This window comes from Ascaphus truei, chromosome 5 (genome assembly GCF_040206685.1).
Source record: "Ascaphus truei isolate aAscTru1 chromosome 5, aAscTru1.hap1, whole genome shotgun sequence".
Taxonomy (NCBI): Eukaryota; Metazoa; Chordata; class Amphibia; order Anura; family Ascaphidae; genus Ascaphus; species Ascaphus truei.
Genome location: NC_134487.1, coordinates 60,501,865 through 60,524,504, shown reverse-complemented (window position 1 = coordinate 60,524,504; position 22,640 = coordinate 60,501,865). Strand labels below are relative to the sequence as shown.

Below are 22,640 nucleotides of genomic sequence, written 5' to 3'. Positions count from 1 at the left end.
TTTAATACACATCCATTAATCACGTGACGGTTAGAGTAAGCGCCCGAGTAAAACAATACAACATAAGCCTTGTCTTGTCTGTCTCCTTGGTTCCTGAGACCGGCTGCTAGTGTCACGCAGCGGTCTGTTCCTGTGCTGAAGCGGAGTACTCTCCTTGTTACTTCAGCTCCTTGTTTCCTGTGACCGGCTGCTATATTCAAGCAGCGGTCTGTTCCTGTCGCCTGTGCTGAAGTGGAGGTTTCCCCTGCATCTTCAGCCTCCTGGTTTCCTGCGCTGAAACGGAGGATTCCCCAGCCCGCTCAGGACTCTTGCGCTGAAGCACTGGTTTACCAGTGCAGCTAGGCGGTGTGCTACTCTGGTCTGTCTACCACCTCCTGAGACCAGTACCATGGGCCATGGTCGCCGCACGCGCAGAAGCTACTCCCACGCTCCTAAGCTGAAGCGGGGCTCCCCTGACTACCTGTTGCCGAACTCTTGCTTGAACAACGTTTACCCTGATGTCTCCAGTCCTGACCCTGGCGTGTCCACCGACGATGCTGTCTTCTCCTATCCTGATCCTGCTACGTACGACTACGAACTGCGCAATCCGGAACCGCCTGCGCGGTCTAAGGTCGGTGCTTTTACAACCCCACCTCAGCTACGCGGTCCGACCCAGGTTTGTGGCGAGCACAGCCGTGACACTTTATCTATCACTATTAAGTTTAATATTTATTTTAAATTGTCACTTATCACGTGTGCATTATTAGTGTTGTAAGACTCCACTATGGAAGACAAATATGCATCAGTATTTTCTAAAAGGAATACGAAAAACATTGACCAAATATTTTCAGGAGAACAGGGACCTATTAAGGATAGGGATGTAGACTTTATTGCGGAAAGTTATTTTTAAATTAGAGAAGTTATTTTTAGCAGAATCCAAGAAGTGGTGGGACATAATTTCTCTGAAAGACAAAGTGATAGAGATTATACCTTTGTTCCAATAAATCAGAGGGGCAAAAGGCAGGAAGTTCATTTTAGGACCCATCATTTTAGAAGAGAGGAGGAGCCTAAAAGGTATCTTCCAAGACCTTATAGAGATTTTAATAAGCACCTGACAAGGAATGAAGGGAATTGAATATATGTTTTTTCTATCAAAACAAATAACTATTCAGGAACCCCAAATTCTAGATTTCCAGTGCGGTCCGAGCAACCAAGAAATAACATTAGAAACTCCTCTGATTCTGTTTTTTTTAGGGAAGAAACAAGTACCAAACCCAAACAGAAATCAGTTTGTAGAAGAGAGGAGGGAACATTGCTTCCACAGAAATCACTTTTGCCCTTTGAGGGAAATGTCCCAGGTGACATTGCCTCAAACGAGAAAAAGAAACAGCGAAAAGGAGTTATAAGTAATATAAGTAATATAGCACTTTCTGAGAATCAAATATCAGTACTCATTAAGGGCCTTCATTTTGCCCCTACTTTAGGGCTAAATTTGTTTAAGCTCTTTGTGGATGCCAACAAGTTTCTTAGGAAATTGACAGTGAAGAGATATATTTTCTTCAAACGAATTAAGAAATACAGAATATTATGAAGGATGAGTTTACACATACTAAAGAGGTCCCATATATCCATTCTGATTTGAAACCAAAATTCACTTTTTTTCTCATCATTATAAAGGCATTTTCATCAAGACTTTTTTTCCACATGTTTACTAATGATTTTGAGAAGATATCCCAATGGACACACAAAATAAAATATAATTTTACAAAAAAAATTAAAAATGAGGCACTTGAAGAATTTAAATCAAAAAAGAATATAGTGATTAAACAAGATGATAAGGGTGTGGGCACTGTAATCATATGTTCAGAGTATTATCTCAAGGAAGTGAATATAATTTTGGATGATGAGGGGACGTATAGGATTCTTCAGAATGACCCCACAGTCCAGTTTCAGAAAAAAAAATAAAGTATATTCTTGTCACAGAGAAATAGCTAGGCATCACTAAAGACTTGGAATACAATTTTCTTTTAAATAAATATCCCAAACTATCTATATTGCCCCTGCACAATATTATTAAAAATACATTAAGGCTGCTTAATTACCATAGCGGATAGCCGCTAAGGTAAGGAATAATTGTTTATTTATATGTGTGTTTTACTCATAGTGTAGATGTGCAGAGGGTCAATGATTGAGCTCATCGGGACAAGGTTCTAGTAAGGTAAGAACATTTTGGGGAGATTGTTACTTTAAGAAGCGCAAAAAGAAAGACAAATATTTTTTTCTTTTTGTTTAAAGTTAGCAGTTAGATGATGCTTTCGGATGAAAATCCCCATTGACCGCAATGGGGCTTTCCAGCCTAAAATTACCCGAATGGCAACATCAGACTATATAGAACAAGGCCTTTCCTAGTTGCCATCCTTCTAGAAGTCATATCGGTCCAATAGAAAGCTAAATGTTAGCTAATGCGTACACAATACTTATTTTTAAAGGATATCACTATCTGTAAAATAATCTATTTTTCTTCAGGCTCAATACAGTCATTACTTCAAATGTACTTTGATACCTTTGAACAGATTCATTGTAATAGGTAAGGTGTTTCATCATCAGGTGTTTAATCACGTCGTAACAAAGCTGTATAATTGGTGACCATTTCTTCGCCTACTTTTTGATCATATCTTTGTATCAAATGTTATATATTTTTGAACAGTAAATTTACTGTATATTAAACATTGAATATGTGCATAAAACATGTTTCATACTTTTATAATTGTATTTATCTCCATGTTTCATTTCCATTAGAAAGGGAAAGAAAACGAGGGTACAAAAAAAAACTTGTGGATGATTTGCAATAAAGGCTTTTTATTGAAAAATTTGCAAAACGATATAACTCAAAGTTCTTAATGTATTAGAGTGTGCAAAATGGTCAGAATAAACGAATCCAACTCTTTTATTACAAAATCATGTTAGATAGAATAAGTCAGTGTACATTTACAAATTGATTACAGTTAGTACAAAAAAAAAATCTTTATCTGTATCTACCAACTACTACATACTTGGTAAGATATATTGCTGTTGGAGAAATCAATGTAAATGTACTGTAAATGCCATTGTTATAAATGTCTCATACAACATATAACCATACAACCAGGAAACCAACAGAGAAAACCTTTTTCCCTTTAAAAGCTTATAAAAGAGACAATTTACATTTTGACACGTACTAGTAAATCTCACTACTCTCACAACCCCCACATTATGCTTAATAACAATGCAAATGTATTAATGTAAGTTGAATTCATTTGAAATGCAAATAAACACAATTTTATAGCAGCATTGAGTACCAGATTACTGTACCTTACTCTAGCAAGCTTTACAGCATATTGTTGACTGGCCACTTACATATACTGTACCACAATAAATGTAGCTTCGGTACTTCAACAATATAGTCTTCAAAAAAAGTCTATGTGTAATTGATTATTTGATTGTTGAAGGTCTTGCATTCCTCAGTCATTCCCATGGTTGTACTGATTGCTATTTTTGACTTTAGATGCTTAATGGGTGTATGACTTAGGGTGCCACAGTGATCTGCAGTAAGTTACGACTTTTGGAATAATTCCGTCTGCCCAAATTACAGAGGAAATGCTCCTCTCTTGCTGCAGATGCTGCTTGACTTTCTGAGAGCCACTGCAGGGCATAGCCAATGAAACAGACATTCACAGCATGTGATTTCTAAGAGCCAGTCGCCAATCTTTGTAACATTTGCCAAAGGCTAAGGGGCTTATTCTATATTAGTCTAAGCATCCATTGTGGATGTTTTCGGCTAAAATTCCCCATAGGAAAAAATTGGGGGCATTTCGGCATGAAAACAAGTCAATCCACTGATTTGGCTAATATACAGTAAAATTAACCCTTTAATGTTAACAGGTTAACCTGCTATCTAACTCCACATGTTTCGAATGATTTGGGCCACATCTGGATTTAGCTCTTTGCTTTAAGCATCCTGGAATTTGCAAGACTTATTTTCTAGATACATAAAGATAGCCTAGGATTACAAATGGAAGAATGCTAAAGGGTGTGAGTTTTACCCTGTAAAATGCACCCATTTGACATAGCTCATGGAATCTGGCACTCCAGGTGCCCGATAACATAGTAACTACGTCATATTCTATTTGCTCGTTTTTCTCGGTGAAATCTGACAAGAAGAAGAATGGAAGAGGAGCGACACCACAATGATGTGATCGCTACCGAGGCGCAGTCCCGTGAAGTCTCTTCTGGTATTCAAAGTGTTAAAGCCTTGGCTAAACAATCCTAGAAACCTAGAAGGCCAAGCGCAAATTAACATAATTACACCTTTTTTTTGCATAATGCTCAACCTACATTATTGGAAACCAAAGTGCAATAATAGCTGTGGCATAAAAAATACTTGGAAAAAAAAGATGATTGGCGCCATTTATTTTTTGAAAAACTTTCAATGTAACCCTAATATCTAAATGCGGTAGATTTTTTTTTTTGATGAACTTTACCTAATCTTATTTGTAATAAAACAGTTTGTCAAATGTTGTGTATAGAGGTAAACTGTTAATCCAGACTTTTCCCCTATTGTTGTTTTATTAAAGATGATGTAAGCATAATTAGTTTTAAAAAAAAGAAGAAACTGAGGAAGAACAATAGTTATCTGATAACATTAAAGGAAAGGAAAAGCAGCACTATCCACTAAACTACTCAATCATAATAAACGTGTGTTACATTGTGTAATCCAAATTTATTTAAGTGAAACATACCAATTACACAATAGCTATTAATGTTCAAGATGGGATATTCTTAAGTCCAGCATCCAGAGTCCAAAGAGGGATTTCCACGTCCCTCCAAATAGTAAACAGGTAAAAAAAACAGAATGTCCTCCGGGGCATATAACATAATTGTGAAAATGAGATTTGAACTACAATTGTGAATACATCTGTTCCATTATTAATTAATTGCAATAACTTGTTTATTAATATATCGTTTTCCTCTGTACTTCCTTCTATGTCTACAAAATTTGCTTGAGCCTATGCGCCGGAGAACATTCTTTTTTTCCCTATCTGATAACATTAGAATAAAGTAGACCTGATGAAGATAGACACGTGTTCAGTTTTACACAAGAAGGAAATAAAAAATGTCACTTTAAAGTTGACTGAATCTTTCTAATGAAGACAAATGCCAGTTGCATACAAGTGACCCTTTAATTGTCTCACGGCATTTATCTTGTAATTCACTATGCATGTTCTCAATATGTTACAGTAACGCAAACTTGTATTTAAAAGTACTTACAAGGTTAATAGGTTAAAAAAAATGCAAACATAGCTAACGATTGCAAAAACAAATATATAAATAAAGTCTCTTAACAAAAGTTTCCTTTTTTATTCAATGAAAGGTGAGATCTAAACATTGAATTAAGTAGCCAGTAACTCCTACTCACATATGACTAATTCTACTCAACATGACTGGATCTGTCAAACAAAGCAATATCAAACTATTAAAAGAAGAAATGTATAAAAAAATGTTTGTTATTTTCCACTGTGCAACAGTCTATAACTTTTTAAACTAATATTTCATATTTATTTAAAGCATCAACACAGTTTTAGACCATCAATAGTGAAACGATCTACAGTCCCTTTTGTAATATATCAAAACTTGAAACAATCACCATCTTTTGCATTAGGTATGTTTTAACAAGATTTGTTGTAGACTGTGATATTTTTTATAGGACTGACCAAAAAGATTGGTCCTCTACAAGTTATCGCAACCTACAAAAAACATTCATTTCTCCAGGACCAATACAGCCAGTGGAACATTTTCTTTCTTTCTAGAAGATAAAGGTTTTCTTTCCAGTTTTACATGAAGAAATTCATTTTTAGCCCAGTCGATACACATTGCATTTACCCAATATATTTTGTACTTGTAACTCTTTGTCTATTTGAAAGCATTGGACTAAGATAACGAGATATGTTTAGCGACAAAAGCTGTTTTGCTCACACAATCATTGATGAATGGTGATAAATCAAGCCAAGCTGCTTACTCTACATTGATTAGTTAATCTGGCTGTGGGAGCCTAATTTTTATTTTTATCACACCTTTATTGGGACAGAAGAGTGGAAGAACCTGCTCCATCCAACAACTTCATGATACAGTACTTCCAACATGGATTTTACTACAACATTCTAGGTTAGACCTCCAAACTATATCAAGAAACCTTGTTGCGTTAGATAAGTCAAACTATGGGATAAACAAAAATTGCATAACAATTAAAATTGCTGCTTTGATGAGTTCAGTGTAGGCCCAGCTCCTGGGGGGTAGACCCAAAACTAAACATGAGAATTTAAAAGTGTTCAGGTATTCAAAAATAGCTTTGCACATTGTGCTGTAGTGTTTACCATACAGAAGCAAGCATACAGTAGTATGACATCAACTGTTAAATGTGTTACTCTCCTTAGAGTTAAGATAATGAAGCTGTAGAGTTGGTGAGGTCCTTTGGTCATGAATTAGATTTGCAAGTATACAGTATCTGCACCAGGGTGATATTGATATACAATAAGCATAAAGAGATAGTATTGTAAGTATTGGGCCATATTTACTAATCAATGCTATTCTATATTCACTCGAATAAGTCATGATGTACAATTCTGTTACATATAAAATGTACAAGTCATACATTTTGATACTATGTTTTTGCTATCTATTTCAGCACAGTAAATGATCTTAATATACTAGAGTAATTATAGTTTATCAAAGTGGTACAAAGGAATTACACAATCCAGTCAACCCTATGAGATTTAAAGATGTGTGAGCTAATGGATTGGATAAAGTATACTTTGTGTGGCACATCAAACAAATGGAGATAGCGTGACTTGATTTAAAGTTGACAGGTATTAAGTTGTGGAAAATAAGCAATGAGGAGTATTGAAAGATTAATAAACTATGAATGGGCAAGGAAATTAATAGCTTGTCAAAGTTGGTTTTATCTTTGTCAGAATTATGACAAAATATTAGAAGTTTGAATTAAGTTGTTAAAATTTGGGGCAGAGAAGAAATGTCCTCATTTGTTGTTAAGCTCAATACAATGGCATCCAATTTTCAATCCTTCATGTGCACAAAAAGAGCTACATTTGCATTATTAAAATATAAATGAAAAAAAAATTACACCCACCATCCTCAAATGTAGAACAAGTTGCCTTGTATCTAATAAACATAAGAAAATAATTTCTCTAAATGTATAGTGATACAGAAATCCCCAAATATGTAAGAATTTAATGGTGAAACTTAAGTAATGTTTCAGGTTTTTTTTCAATGATGTGATCAATCTTATTGTTCATACCGTCACAAAACATGTCCTGTTCTCACATGTAATGGAACACTAGGTCACACATGTTTTATGTTATAGTGAATCACACCTGCAAATCATGTAGGTATATCTTTTATCATCGTCCACATAAAAAAAATATATAGGTAAAAAATACCTAGAATACATTTTGAAGCTTACAATCCCTGCTAGAAACAAAATAAACCTTACAGTGAAGAATACAACATTTGATGTTATTTTATGATTATGGACAGCATGACATAAATCCACTTTACATTTTAATTGCCTGTGAGTCACTCAGTGTTTATTACCAAACAATATTTAGACTGTATTAGTACAGTATATGATTAGTAAATTATTACAGAACAAATACAATATGATATATTACACAATATCAGTGCTGGTATCTATCATGTTTGAAAGTATATTGACGAAAAATACTTAAGAATGCACACAAAAATGTATTAAAATGCTAATTTTTGAATGTTAAAATAGAGAACAAAGTTACAGTATTGCATTTCAGTGCAGAGTTGAAACCACCTTTAAATATAATAATGTCATCTACTTTTATATACAGTATAATATTTTCTAAAGTTACCAATCAATCCGTGATTATCAAAACCTAGCAATAAGCTAATTAAGGTGCAGAAACAAGTTAACTTTTTCCTGGAAACATACCCTGTTAGAAGTTCTAAAACATCATAAATATAAATTCCTAAAAATCTTGTTGCAGTAGTTAAATGTTCTGTGAAAAAAATGATAATCTAGATACACTTAAAATGGGAAACGCATTTCATAGAGCATTTTTTTTTTTTAAAGTACAATAAAATCCCCAAGATTCTTTAAAAACTAAATTGGTACTATCAACAATGGGTGCCAACTGAAGCAAATGTGGACATTTCGCGACGTATAGTACTAAAAGGGGAAAGTTCCAGTTCTGTGGTATATTCATTGTCATTGTCATCGCTTGTTGCAGTTGAGGACTTCTGAATACATTCATCACAACAGCAACAACAACATTCCATGAAAGCCCGACTAAATGGCTTGCAAAGGCAAAAAAGAAGGATGGGGGTAACACATGATTTAAAGAACAAAAGAAACTGACTAATGAGATGAAGAAGATCCAAAGTCTGCCTGGAGACCCCTGTAGACATATAAGCTGTTACAATGTTACAGATATTTTCAGGAATTATGCAAAAGCCATACAAAATGGTCAAAGCTACCACAGTACAGTTCATTTGACTTTCAAGTTGAATTTGTCGCTTATTCCCTCTTGTGCAAGCCTTCTCTGCTCTTCTTATTTTTCTCGCTGTCACCAAGGAGCAGGTAATTGTGAAAAGAGTTGGCAAACAGAAATAACAGCCAAAGTACCACCAGAGTCTTGCACCATCATAGGTGAGAGCTAAAACATAAATGGTATCAGGAAGTTCAGTGGATATCTTAACTACACACCGCTCACCGAAAGAGTTGGCACTTACTCCTGACTCATTCTTAGATAGTTGGCGTAGAACAACCTCGGGCAGTGCTAAGAGGAGAGCACCCACCCATATAACAGCTAGCTTGGCAGTAGTTGAAGTGCAGTTCTCAATCATCTCATAATACATCTGTACATTAGTGGCAGCCCGGAAACGATCAATGCAAAGGGCACACAATGTGAATGTGGTGACTCCAAGAGAGGCTACCTGTAAGAAAGAAATTAAGATTAATTATTGATCGTCTTTAATAAGAAATAATTCTCTAATTAAAATGAAATGGAACGTAAACTTTTCTCTCAATAACAGAAAAAGTATCACTCTTTTTATAGTCATTGATATCTGAAATATGACAGACAAAAATATAAACAATATTGATGTAAGAAATTAAGATTGAAGCTACAAATAGCACATTTCTGTTTTGGAAAGTTTGCAATATTTAAGGTTGATATTTATGATGCATAACATTCTTAAAGTATTGTACATGTCATGTTACATCATGTACTGTAAAAACCATTATGGAACTGCAATATATATATGCAACAAATGTGATCAAAAGTTTGTATTAAGCATACAACAATAACCAACGTTTTGGCCCACTTCTAACCATATGAAGGTCCTATAGTGAACCGAAACTTTGGTTAGTGCTGTATGGATAATACAATTATAATAATTATTGTTTTTATCACACTTATCGCAGAGCTGTGCCTTCTTCATCAAACCTAGTATTGGGTGATGTCTCTCTCTCTCTCTCTCTCTCTTTATTATAATGATACTATTATAATAATTATTAATATTATTTGGCATTACGATATTCATGTCATTTATGATAACTTCTTAAATGTAAGCCTAACAACAAACAGCACAATCACAAATATGTGCGGATCCTGCTAAAAAGGAGAATGTAAGCAAAGTTTTGCTTTTGTCTTTCATGTTATCTGTTCTTAAGGGGCTGATTCTATATGTGATAAAGTGGCACTGAATGGGGAATTTAGGCCGAAAATGGCCAGATCGCCATATAGATAGAAACAGCCCCTTAGACACCAAACATGGAGCTAGGATTTACTGCATAACTCATTAATGGTGTTTCAAACAAAGTGATAACATTCATGTTATTGTTTTATTACATTTGTGAAAGAAGTCTGAAGTACAGGCATACCCCGGTTTAAGGACACCCACTTTAAGTACACTCGCGAGTAAGGACATATCGCCCAATAGGTAAACGGCAGCTCACGCATGCGCCTGTCAGCACGTCCTGAACAGTAATACCGGCTCCCTAGCTGTACCGAAGCAAGAGGGGAGACTATAGAGCCTGTTACAAATGCGTTATTTACATCAGTTATGCACGTACATGACGATACCAGTACAGTACATGCATCGATAAGTGGAAAAAAGGTAGTGCTTCACCTTAAGTACATTTTCGTTTTACATACATGCTCCGGTCCCATTGTGTACGTTAATGTGGGGTATGCCTATATACAACAAAATAACAGGCACCAGTGTGATTCATTCTGTGATTCATTCTGTAACTGTACTTATGTGCTGATCTTCAACCTTTAAACAAGAAAACTGCACGTAATGACCTCAACGAAGCTGACAAATACAATCAGCAGAAAGGTTATTTGTCACAATGGTAAAAAAAAATGTAATAGTTGTGTTACCATGGAAACATAGTACCACACTGGAAGTTATGAGATATGTCGCAATATGGCAAAGTAACAGAGAAAGTACATTTTCTTCTGTATACAGTATTTCATTTCCAATTAAATGCATCTGTTCTCTTATAACATCGGATGTGACACCTAGCAGACAAACTCAATTAGGTTTCCTTATGATAACAGCACCTGCTTTTACCTAAACAAATGACTCCACCCCCATCCCCCCCCCCCTATTGAATACAGTGACCAGTGTGGTAAAGCATATTTTAAAAATGCATCAAATTCTATTCACTTGAATGGTAATTGATGAATCATGATAAACTTTTAGGTAAAAGGGATTAGGGTGCTCAAACCCAAGGTAATTCCATCCAATTCAATAAACAATGAAACATTAACCCTGGAGATACCAGTGGGAGTGGGTTGGTAAATATAGACTTGTAAGTGACAAAATGACAGCAGTCAATACTTAACTATAAGAGTCTAAACCAATGAAGCCCACTCACGTCATCTCCAGGGGTGGTTGTTGGCGTGCCAGCCACGAAGGATCCAGAATCCAGGTACAGCCAGAAGAAAAAAACAAATGGCGCACAGCCAAGGAGCCAGGTGTGGAGTAAAAAGCTTTCCTTTATTGGTGCATGGTGAGAGACAAGTGTACCCCCTTGGGGACAAAGACAGGAACCTCCTACGCGTTTCGGACCCACCGGTCCTTTATCAAGGAGTAAGTACTCCTTGATAAAGGACCGGTGGGTCCGAAACGCGTAGGAGGTTCCTGTCTTTGTCCCCAAGGGGGTACACTTGTCTCTCACCATGCACCAATAAAGGAAAGCTTTTTACTCCACACCTGGCTCCTTGGCTGTGCGCCATTTGTTTTTTTCTCATGATAAACTTTTAGCAGCAATGCTTCTCGCACTATTGGGTTGGAGCCTCTATTAGGCTATATATTGACAAAGCAGCAGAATCACTCCATTGTCATATAGCATTTTCTTAGGAATATATTTAGGTTTACATTTTGGAATAGATTAGTTATCAGTATGTTGCGGCTTTATTTTATCCAAAACCAAGAAAGGACTTGCTCCGGTGAGAGTAATAGAAATACATAAACTTTTTTTTCTGGAATATATATATATATATAAGCTCCTTACCAGGCAGATCCAGAGTTCCAGGCCCACAAAGCAAGGAATTGACAGCACACTCAGTAGTATCCTAAAAAAGAAGTGTATTGGTAGAAAACAGGCACATTCAGTTGGTCTCTTCCTTGCTTTGTGGGCCTGGAACTCTGGACCTGCCTGATAAGGAGCTTATTTATACCTACTGTCTATATGGGATAAGCACCTACTTTACTGCAATATGTGTGTGCCATCTGTTTTTTCTTTTTTTTAATATATATATATATATATATATATATATATATATATATATATATATAAATATATATATATATATATATATATATATATAAAAATATATATATATATTTATTTTCAAATAGTGATATGTTAAATAAAATGCAAAGTGAATATACACGGTCGCTATTGACATGATTTTAACCTTTTTCTTATTTTATTTTAATACAGTGAAGATGCAATAAAGTAACCTAACATATTCTTTACAATTTCAGCATTACATCATTAATTAAGGCTTCATACGGTGTGACTAAACATATTTAAATGTAAGTTTCAAAGCCTTATTGCTGAAAGTACAATAGCTAACTGAGAGGATGTAATATTCCAACATTTTCATGAGCAAGATTAATTGAAAAATGTAAAATTAAAATCAAAATATCAGCCCTTTTAAGAGTCCTTATAATAATATATTATATATATATATATATATTATATATATATATATATATATATATATTTATATGTAGAGGTATCAGTACCATGTTAGCCGAGCTTCAATAATCAAAAAATAAATAGATGATACCGTTCTGTGGCTAACGAAATGCTTTTATTTGTGCGAGCTTTCGAGATACACTGATCTCTTCTTCCGGCGATGTTACAGTAACATCGCCGGAAGAAGAGATCAGTGTATCTCGAAAGCTCGCACAAATAAAAGCATTTCGTTAGCCACAGAACGGTATCATCTATTTATTTTTTGATTATATATTTATATATATATATATATATATATATATATATATATATATATATGGGGAAAGGGGGGAAACAACGGCGCAAATGACTGTTAACTGTATAATACATTTGAGCATAAGTAGAATGGGGGTATGGTTTGCCAATGATTCTGAAATGAAATGAAGAGAAACAAAACATAGTGAAGTACGTTTAGTTAAAATATATGCGCAAAAGTAGATCGCTACTTCCAAAGTAGCAGATGTAAACAAGCATGTAGGATATTATAATCCTCTCCGTCCTGCTGCCTGGAGTTGCTGTATGGATCCTTCACGTGGAACGCCAAGAAGCGCCGTGCTGGTTCTCCTCTGCCTGCAGCCCTTCTCCGTGACTTCCTGGTTGATCCTCTGGTCTCGCGAGACTAGCCCGCTGACGTCACTCCGCCGAGATTTTGGCTGAAATTAGGATATAATGTCCAGTAATGAGCAGGGTGTTCTGCTGGCATGTGTGTCTTAGAGCCTCCTCCCTACTAGTTTCATCCAGATGAAGTCCTAGTTCCAGGACGAAACTAGTAGGGAGGAGGCTCTAAGACAAACTTTCAGCATCCCTATCCAACATCACATGCCAGCAGAACCCCCTGCTCATTACTGGACATTATATCCTAATTTCGGCCAAATTCTCGGCGGAGTGACGTCAGCGGGCTAGTCTCGCGAGACCAGAGGATCAACCAGGAAGTCACAGAGAAGGGCTGCTGGCAGAGGAGAACCAGCATGGCGCTTCTTGGCGTTCTACATGAAGGATCCATACAGCAACTCCAGGCAGCAGGACGAAGAGGATTATAATATCCTACTTGCTTGTTTACATCTGCTACTTTGTAAGTAGCGATCTACTTTTGCGCATATATTTTAACTAAACGTACTTCACTATATTTTGTTTCTCTTCATTTCAGAATCATTGGCAAACCATACCCCCATTCTACTTATGCTCAAATTTATTATACAGTTAACAGTCATTTGCGCCGTTGTTTCCCCCCTTTCCCCATATATATGCTATTGTGTGTAGCTGAACATTAGGCAGCAATTGTTAATATTTTGGATGTAAATTGTATCTTTTTGCGCACTTAGTATTCTATAGTGTATATATATATATACAAGTGATATTCTTTATTGGCTATATATATATATATATATATATATATATATATATATATATATATATATATATATATATATAGCCAATAAAGAATATCACTTGTGAGCATATTCACATGTCTTAGACAGATCTGCAACCCTGCCTTTCACCATTATCACCTAGCATACAGTGCTCCCACTGCAGCAAGGGATTCCAAATTCCACTGTATAATTCAAGATACATATTTCATTAAAATGGGTAACTGGGAGGTCAATTGTACCGGGAAAGTTGAATTTCACATTTTGTTAAATAAATGTATTATATATTCCCATAAATGAACACATTTCAACGCCAAGAAAAACAAATTCCATTAAGCAAGCATCATATATTGGCTTTTCAATAAAAGTGAAAGCAATCAGAAAATTAAAAACTTGCTGAATATGTAAGTTTTTGTTTAATAATTTACAGCATGTATTAAAGCTTTTCAAAACTGGTAAAAAATATTTTCATGGAAAGTAAAATCCATGAAGTTTTGGGATGAGCTAGTTAAGGGACCAGGTGAGAAACGTGGTAAGAGTGCTCAAGTACAATGCTGGTAATAATAGATTAAATCCAAAACCATAGGTAAGGTGAATCAATATTCAGCATTGAGAATGAGTATGTTCATAAGGCAATTCATATGACAAATAATCCCTGAAAACCGGAGATGTGGAATGACCACCCACTCTGTTTCATTGGGAATGTCCACTTAATATGAAGATATGGTACTCATGGTCACCTCCTTAGTCTGGGTAGATGTGGTGCTGCTGCTGTTAGGTAATCCAAGTAGAAGAAAAAAGTAGAGCACAGCCAAACAAACAAAAACAAGATTAATGGAGTATTCAAAGCAAGGAGGGTAGCTCCATGCTTTGTATACTCCATGAAACTATTTTTGTATTACTGGATCTTCTCCCTGCTCCTGTTTGGCTGTGCTCTACTTTTTTCTTGTACCTAGTTAAGGGACCACCTTACATAACTGGTAAGCTTTCTGCAGTGGTCAAAGTTGTAATGATTTTTTTAGGTAATTTCTTAAAAATAGTCCCACGGGTAGATATTTTTAACATCAGTATTTCTTTTTACTTCTGGAGGATTTGACAGCATACTATGCGTATGAGTATCAAAGAGAAAACGAAAGAGTTATAGTTACTATTTACTTTATTCTTATTGCATTAATATCCATGACTGCCACACTAACCTAAACTACACTAGTACCCATCCTGCCTTCAAGGTCCAAGCCCTTGCCTACTACTTTCAAGATAAACATGCACCACCTACAGTACCTACCTCTGCACACCCAAATCCACCCTCAGTTAATTTTCCCCTGTGACCGAGCTGGAGGTTTCCACGCTACTCTCATCCGCTTAACAAGTCCAAAACAGAACTCCTAATCTTTCCCCCTTCCACTGTCACTCCTATACACAAATTCTCCCTCACAACTAAAAACTCCACAATCTTGTCAACACCCAAGCTTGCTGCCTAGGAGACATTTTTTCATCTACTGTACCTTCTCATTCATTCCTCATTAAGTCCTGCCACCTCCAGCTAGGAATTATTGCCAGAATATGTCTTTATCTCATTTAAGACACAACCAAAATTTCCATTCACTCACTCAAAAAGTCTCAACCAGTGCAACCTTTTACTAGTTGTAATTCCCTTTATCTTACCATCACCACTCCAATCCATCTAACATGCTACTATCAGACTCATCTACATCACTCACCATTTTTCATCCGCTTGCTACGCTCTATAAATCCCTAAACTGGCTTCCCATATACATTGAAATTGAATATAAAATTCTACTGTAGCTCTGACACACAAAGCCCTCAATAATGCTATTCCCCTTTTACCTCAGCACTAGTCTCTAAACACTACCGTAAATGCCCACTCCCTTTTGTCCATGACCAACACCTCTGCTCTTTTCTTATAACCTCCTCTCACTCACGTTTACAAGAGATCTCTGTGCTGTACCCTATCTCTGGAATTCCCTACCATGCACCATCAGACTTTCCACTGCTTTCAAAAATTTCAAAGCTACCTGAAAACTCATCTCTTTGAGGAAGTCTATCTGACATCCAACCCCCCAAACTCCATCCTGTGGCATACTCGGTCACACAGTGAGCAGCCACCCATACCTTTTGTTTCAACAGTGCCCCTTATTCCCTCTAGATTATAAACTCTCACGAGTAAGGTCCTCAGTACCTATTGTCACAGGTGACCAGGACTTTTGACATTTGTTTATATTTGTACTGGGATCATTCACTAGGCAAAACAAGATAGTAAGAACAAACTGCAGTTTATTAGGATAAACCCATGTACAACACAATGAATACACAAAATACAAATAAAAGCACACTTACTGGGGGTCTGGGGGTGAAATATATGCTCTACTAGGTGCAGGGCGTATGCTTCGGTAGGCTTACCCTGACCGGGATATACACCTAGGCTTCCTGGTCCTCTTTTTGGTTTCAGTTCCAAGCCGCGACCGTTATGTTCGATTTTCAGAACTTGAACTATGCGTCTGACTTAGTCTCTGCAAGGCAGACTTTCCTAGCTTCAAAACGAAGCCGGTTGCTCTGCTATTTGTGACAGAGCAACTTTGAAAATCCCACCTTAGTTCATCAACACAAGTCACTATATGGTCTGGTTCTCTGACTGGGGCTTCTCCTTACATTCACTCCGCTAAGCTATCCTTAGCATGGAGGTAGAAGGAGCGACCAATCAGAGCGTGGCAACCCTATCCCACAAGCCAATAGAAACAAGGGCTCGTCTGTTGGCTGACGTCAGAGCAGGGGGCTTGCCAAGCCGGCTCGGGATGCCCAATGGGTGGGACATATTAATTGACCAATGGGAAATTTTCCGACATTCTGCAGCTTCCCCTGGTCAACCCATTGCCACTTACTTCTCAGGCTACACTGAGCCTGGCAGACCAGAGTGTCCTCCCCACAGGGGGTCTCTGTTCTTTGGACTCAGTACTCTGCCCTGTCCCGGCCACTTAACACCCCGACTCCTCTCAACATCCTGACTCCAATGTCTATCCAGACTTCCCGGCACCTATATGGATGCCTAGGCTGACTGAATGGACATTAATAGTAAAAGCACAAATGAAATAAAACATACTTTAATACATATGATAACTTGGGGAGGCCCATAGCTTTAAGGGAAATAGGACTGGGATATCTGGGCTTGAAAACCAGGGGTCTGGGGACACTGGGCAGCACCGGTGTCATTCAACCTGCGTACTGGCAAATCATGCCTGCACGCCGGGGAGAATTAGGGGACTACCAGTATCTTTGCCCCTGAACTCCTGCAAACAAAACAATTGCATTTCTACCCAAATACCCGACCTAAAACCAGCATATAGAAAGTTTCATGAGTCTAGGGCACAGGGAAAATGAAAAGTGGAAAATCAGGGGAAACTTTAACTTTCCATGTTATAATACCTGGCCCCTGGCATATGGTGCTAGGTAGCTGCAAGGGGCCCATGGTTCTGAGGGGTAACCAGATGGGCTTAACCTTTATTGTATAGCCTGGTTACCCTTTACCATCACACCTATTGTATCAGTTTGTATTTATTTGTTCTTATTTTGTATTTTATTCTGTAACTAACTACTGTTCCACCATTGTATGCTATGAAATATGATGGCACTTTACAAATAAATGATAATAATAATTGCATCCTAGTGTAAGAATTTTTATGCACAGCGCTGATGCTCACTCAAACATTTCTTTAGTAGACTAGGTGTCTAGCATGAGCCATAATCATATGGCTTGATAATCATATTGAAAACTGGAGATACAGCATATTACACAAATAAATTCTGCTTTGATTTATTGACCAGAATATATATTTCCTTACAAATAATATTGCCAATCATTAGCTGTAAGGACATTGTGTATGGTCTATTTGTACAATTCGGAGGAGGCCCGGCAGTTGGACATTACTTTCAGGGTCGGCCGACTGGCCAGGCCCCTTCTTAGCATTCACTGCATTACTGTGTCTGATCCTCTCTGTGCACACTACACTACTTCCTCTCCTACTCATCTTATCTGTCTCATCCTCTCCTTGCTGTCTCTCTGCTTCCTCCTTCTACTCACCATGCTGTCATTCCCCTACTCCCTTTGCACTCCATCCTGCCTGTGTGCACACTGCTCCCCATTCCCTCCTCGCCATCACTCTTTCTCCATTCCTTGCTGTCTCTCCCTGTCTCCTCTCCCCTCCTTGCTGTCTCTCCTTCCCTCCTTGCTGTCTCTCTCTATCCGTCTCCTCCCCTCGTTATCTTTCCTCCCCCCCTTACTGTCTCTGTCTCTCACTGTCTCCTCCTCTCCTTGCTGTCTCTCCTTCACTCCTTGCTGTCTCGCTCTTGGTCTCCTCCTCTCCTTGCTCTTCTCATTGAGGAAGCATTCTGGTTGTTCAGAATGTTTGACTGTGTGGTAAGGCAGCCATTGGTTGTTGCACCTGGTAGGCTATATATCTGGCACGTACTGCACCGACACACTTTATTCGAGCAAATACCCAGTATGTACCTGGCAGATACCTGGAATGAGCCGCTCCTCACCTCTGACAAGCCCCGTTGCGTTTGCCTTCCCAGCCTGGGTTCATGCCTGGCTGACGGGCGGCTGATCTGTTAAATGATAATGATTAGGATTTAATAGGCTGCAATGCTTCGCGTGTCTACCAGATGGCATAAATTCATGAATTGTAATGCAGTATATATATATATACTGTGCAGTATTGCAGCCAGCGGGAATAAAATGCTTCAATCCCTGCCTGGAAAATACCTCAATGCACTCGGGCAGAAAACAGTCACAAACCTCAATACACCCGGGTATACCCGAATTCGTGGGACTAGCCGAGCTCGAATAAAGTGTGTCGCCAGTGTAGCTGCCCAAGGATTGGTGGTTAGGCCTACCAGGAGGGTTTCAGTAGGGGTTAAATGTTTCATTACCTTAGCGGTTATTACAGCCCCTACCCCTGAAGAAGGAAGCTGCGCTTCTGAAACGCGTAGGGTGGTCACGCTGACAATACTGCTGATTTCCTGATTTATCCCCCCCATTGGCTGCTGTTTTATTGAATCTGCTGTTACGGATTGCATGACAATTGCGTCACGCTTGGCGAATCTGTTGCCGTCATTTACCGGCTGACTGCACACTCTAAGTAGTGCATCAATAGGGGCGTTCCGCCCACACACCAGCCGATGCGTGGAACTTGTCCAACACAGAGGAACAACGCACCCAGCTGCTTCAAGCCACAGAGGAGAGGGTATACTCTCAAAATTATCCACTGCCTGCCCTTATCATCTGTCTGGTGTGTGGGCAATTCTACCATTGAAGCAGATATATCAGTTTGACCTATCTCATTTTACTTATTTCATGTACAATTTATGTTATTGTTATTTTTATATGTCATTTTTTATGTCTATTTATTAAATGCCAATTAATCTGTTCACCTGTTGATCATCTCAGCTGTTTGTTATATGTTATGTTTGTCATGTTTATCACACAGTATTATGCTATGCACTTTATTTATTATTTTTAAGCACGAATATCACCATTTCGAGACATCCTGAGATCTGCATATCTACCAGTCTGGGCTGTACATATCCTTTTTTACATGTTATCTATATGTCAGGCGCCACAGATATATTTTCTTCGCACATCTAGTATTTCTCTGACCAGGGGGTCAGAATTGTATCATAGGCAGCCACTTATATCTCTGTATTACAATATATAAGGTTTATTGTTCTAGTATCACACTTATGTGTATTTAATATTCCATTTTTAACCAGTCACAAACCTACTCATTATAGTCTAGTTAGCGCTACCTATCCTGTTTTTTGGTTATTACAGCCAAGGTAATTAAGGGGTTAACCCCTCCCACTACCCACCTGAGAGGCCTAAACACCCACCCCAGGGCAACTACCCACTTTACCCACCTCCTCTACTTCCAACAACTCCCCCCACAAAGGAATGGACAAATGCCCTAGTTGCCAAATATGGCAACTAGTGCTTTTGCCCATTCAGATACAGTATACAGTAAAATACAGTACAAATTACATTAACAAATGTTTTACTTACCCCTGCTAGGATAAAGGCCATCATCCTCCACCTCTTCTTCACCAACATGTAAGCGCCGATGCCCAACCGTTAAAACACCAGTCACCCCTTAATTACCCCACGGAACCCTGGTTGGGAATCACTGCCTTAGAGGCTAGCTGCTAAGATAATGAAGCTGCTTTTATTTTAATTACATAGTATTGAAGCAGGGGGTCTCTGAAGCTGAACCACATTCATTTCAGCCCTGGGGACCCAATGTTTCTCGAGTTACAAGCCCCGGTATGGGGTGCCAGTATTTCTCTGCAGGTTTAATTCTCCCGCGTCATGTGACCGGGACATTTCAACTTTGCGGAGATACCGCCACCCCATACCGGGGCCTATGACTCAGGACGCAGGGGTCCTTGGGGTTGAAATTAATGTGGATCAGCTTTGGAGACCCCCTGCTTCAGTCCTACATTATTAAAATAAAAGCAGTGTGATCGCCTGTTAGAGGTGTGCAGAGAGAGTGACTAATTCTGTCTACTCTCACTGCGCATCTCTTCCAGACTGATGCAGCCTAGTAGGACTAACACAGCGGGAGTCCCATTTAGAAGCAGTTACCCCCGCTTTGTTAATCTTGATGGGCAATTAGTCTGGTCACCGGGAATCCGCAAAAGGCAGTGGTCAGGCAGTTGCCACCTGCGGTTTCCTGGAGGAATACTCGACAATATATCTGGCTGCATCTGTATTTTGATTATAAGAATGTTTGTCAGTCCACAAAGCCCCAGGTAAATTATTATTTTTACTTTGTTCTTTGTTTACAAAGGAATTTTGATGCCAACATTAGTCAAACAGATACGTAGGCTCAAATCTACAGTCCCTTTAGAAGAAGAAACCATATACATTTTTCACAAGATACAATTACGTTAAACAGTTGCTTTAGAATGATTAAATATTTCTAAGAAAGCCAGTTACACTAATACATTTTTTATATATTTGACTGGCTGAGTGATACTGCTTCTTTAAGATAATTCATCAGCTACCTGTTCATTCTTTAAGGTTCAATCCCACATTGTCAGACAGTTGCACCTCTGAATGGGGGAGTGTCGGTCCATCAAGTGTTTTCTTTACCCTTATCCCACCCAGTTCCTATCAGAGAACCAATAAAGTTAAAGGAAGGTGGGAGTGGGCACTGCTTTATAAGCACTTGCTGAACACACCGTGACATCACACAAAACAAGTCCTTCATCTCATACTCAGCCCCTCACTTATTTAATAATTTACTTGACTCTCCCAAGGCCCTATCAACTATACAACATTCACAGGGCATGTCTTTAAATGTGAATTCTACTTCATGCAATGTGTTTTTGTATATTGTGTTTGTACAGAAACCCGTCAAATACTTAAAAACGACAATATATATCATAATGCATCTCTCCTTGTGAATAAGCAGAATAAAAATATAAGGTGAATAAATGTAAAAGCAACATGTCACCAAATACAATCAGGTAGGAAACAGAAATGGTGACCTTATTCTGTAATTACTATTTATTCCCTTGACTTCACATTTTTAGCTCCCAATTCATTTTCACAAGCAGTGAGTAATCTTTAGCACAGCAAATAGTTAATTTATTCACTGTGAAATATTCTGTTACTACTGTGTTAGACAAAATGTGTAAGTACGTGTTTGTCCTTTTAAATTCTTCTTTTGTGTCTATGTGATGTGCATTAGTATCACTGTTAGATTTAACCTTTACAATGCTGTCTTCTTGTGCAATCAATGGAGGGACACTGCAGCTGCCTTAGAAAGCCTGGTAACATACAAAAGTAAATTTTATGTATATTAACAGAAATCTTTATACATTTATGACCTTGAAAATACAAAGTAGGTTCACGAAACAATGTATCAAGTCACAGTATAAAGAAATGAATTCACTAGGAACTCCAACAGTTGTATACTTCTATGCACATGGTGTTCTGATATAGATTGCGTATGCATACAGTAATATAACAAAACGGCTTAATTTTTAGAGAAGTTAATGTATTAAACTATGTAGTGTGCCTCGATACATAGCAATTTTATGCTTGCGAACATATCAAACTAGAAAAAAAGTGTTGGATCATTCTTCGGTACATAAATACGAAATGTAGAAGCTGATATATGCCATTATACTACATATGTGGATGTGTAACTCCATCTTTATTCCTACTGTATTATTGACACCACCCAAATTGCTCACTGAGATAAACAAGGCATCCATGTATCCAAGTACAGTAGGTGCAAATTAATTTGATACATTGACACTAAGAGATGCATGATCAAAAAATCAAACACCAATATTTGGAGCGTAACTGCAGACCCTGCAGAAATTGAAACAAAATCTGACATTTTCAGCTCAAACTGCAAAAACCATGTTATTATGTATTATTCTTTTTCAGTGTGTTTTTCTCTTATTTAGAGACTTTCATTTTCAGAAGCTAACAATGTTTCAATTGACCTACTGTAGTAAATATTGTTGCTTTCAGGCTCAAATTATAGCTGATGCACATCTCTGGTCTCTGACATGCTCTTACTAAGATCATCATATTGTGTTCCTGAAGTAACTAGAGTTGGACAAGAGCAGCTACTGTACTTTCACATCTTCAGAATTTAAGCTATATCTTCGAATTTTAGTAACATTTGTGGATTTTCACTAAATATTGATACATTTATTGATGTGCTAAGGATTCATTTGAAGAACTGTGGGGAAAAAAGCTCACTTGCCTAAAGAAACTGTTTCATTTCTTCCCATAATTTAAAAAGCCCACAGCTATCTTTTTTGGTAGATTCATTTGCACATCTAATGAACAAAATCCTCACTATATTGTATGCTGTTTTTTCTTACCCAAGTATTTATTTTTTTGCAGCTCATGAAAAATA

At 37.6% G+C, this 22,640-nt stretch overlaps 1 protein-coding gene across 1 annotated transcript in view; it reads right to left on the bottom strand.

Annotated features, from left to right (window-relative positions):
* Window positions 1–2,811: 2,811 nt before the first annotated feature.
* The window catches only part of GPR37 (G protein-coupled receptor 37), a 36,160-nt gene continuing 16,331 nt past the window's right edge, over window positions 2,812–22,640 (bottom strand). Inside the window, exon 2 of the mRNA XM_075599880.1 lies at window positions 2,812–8,997. Within this exon, the coding sequence (XP_075455995.1) occupies window positions 8,179–8,997 (819 nt within the window). The 3' untranslated portion in view covers window positions 2,812–8,178. The remainder of the gene's footprint in view (window positions 8,998–22,640) is intronic.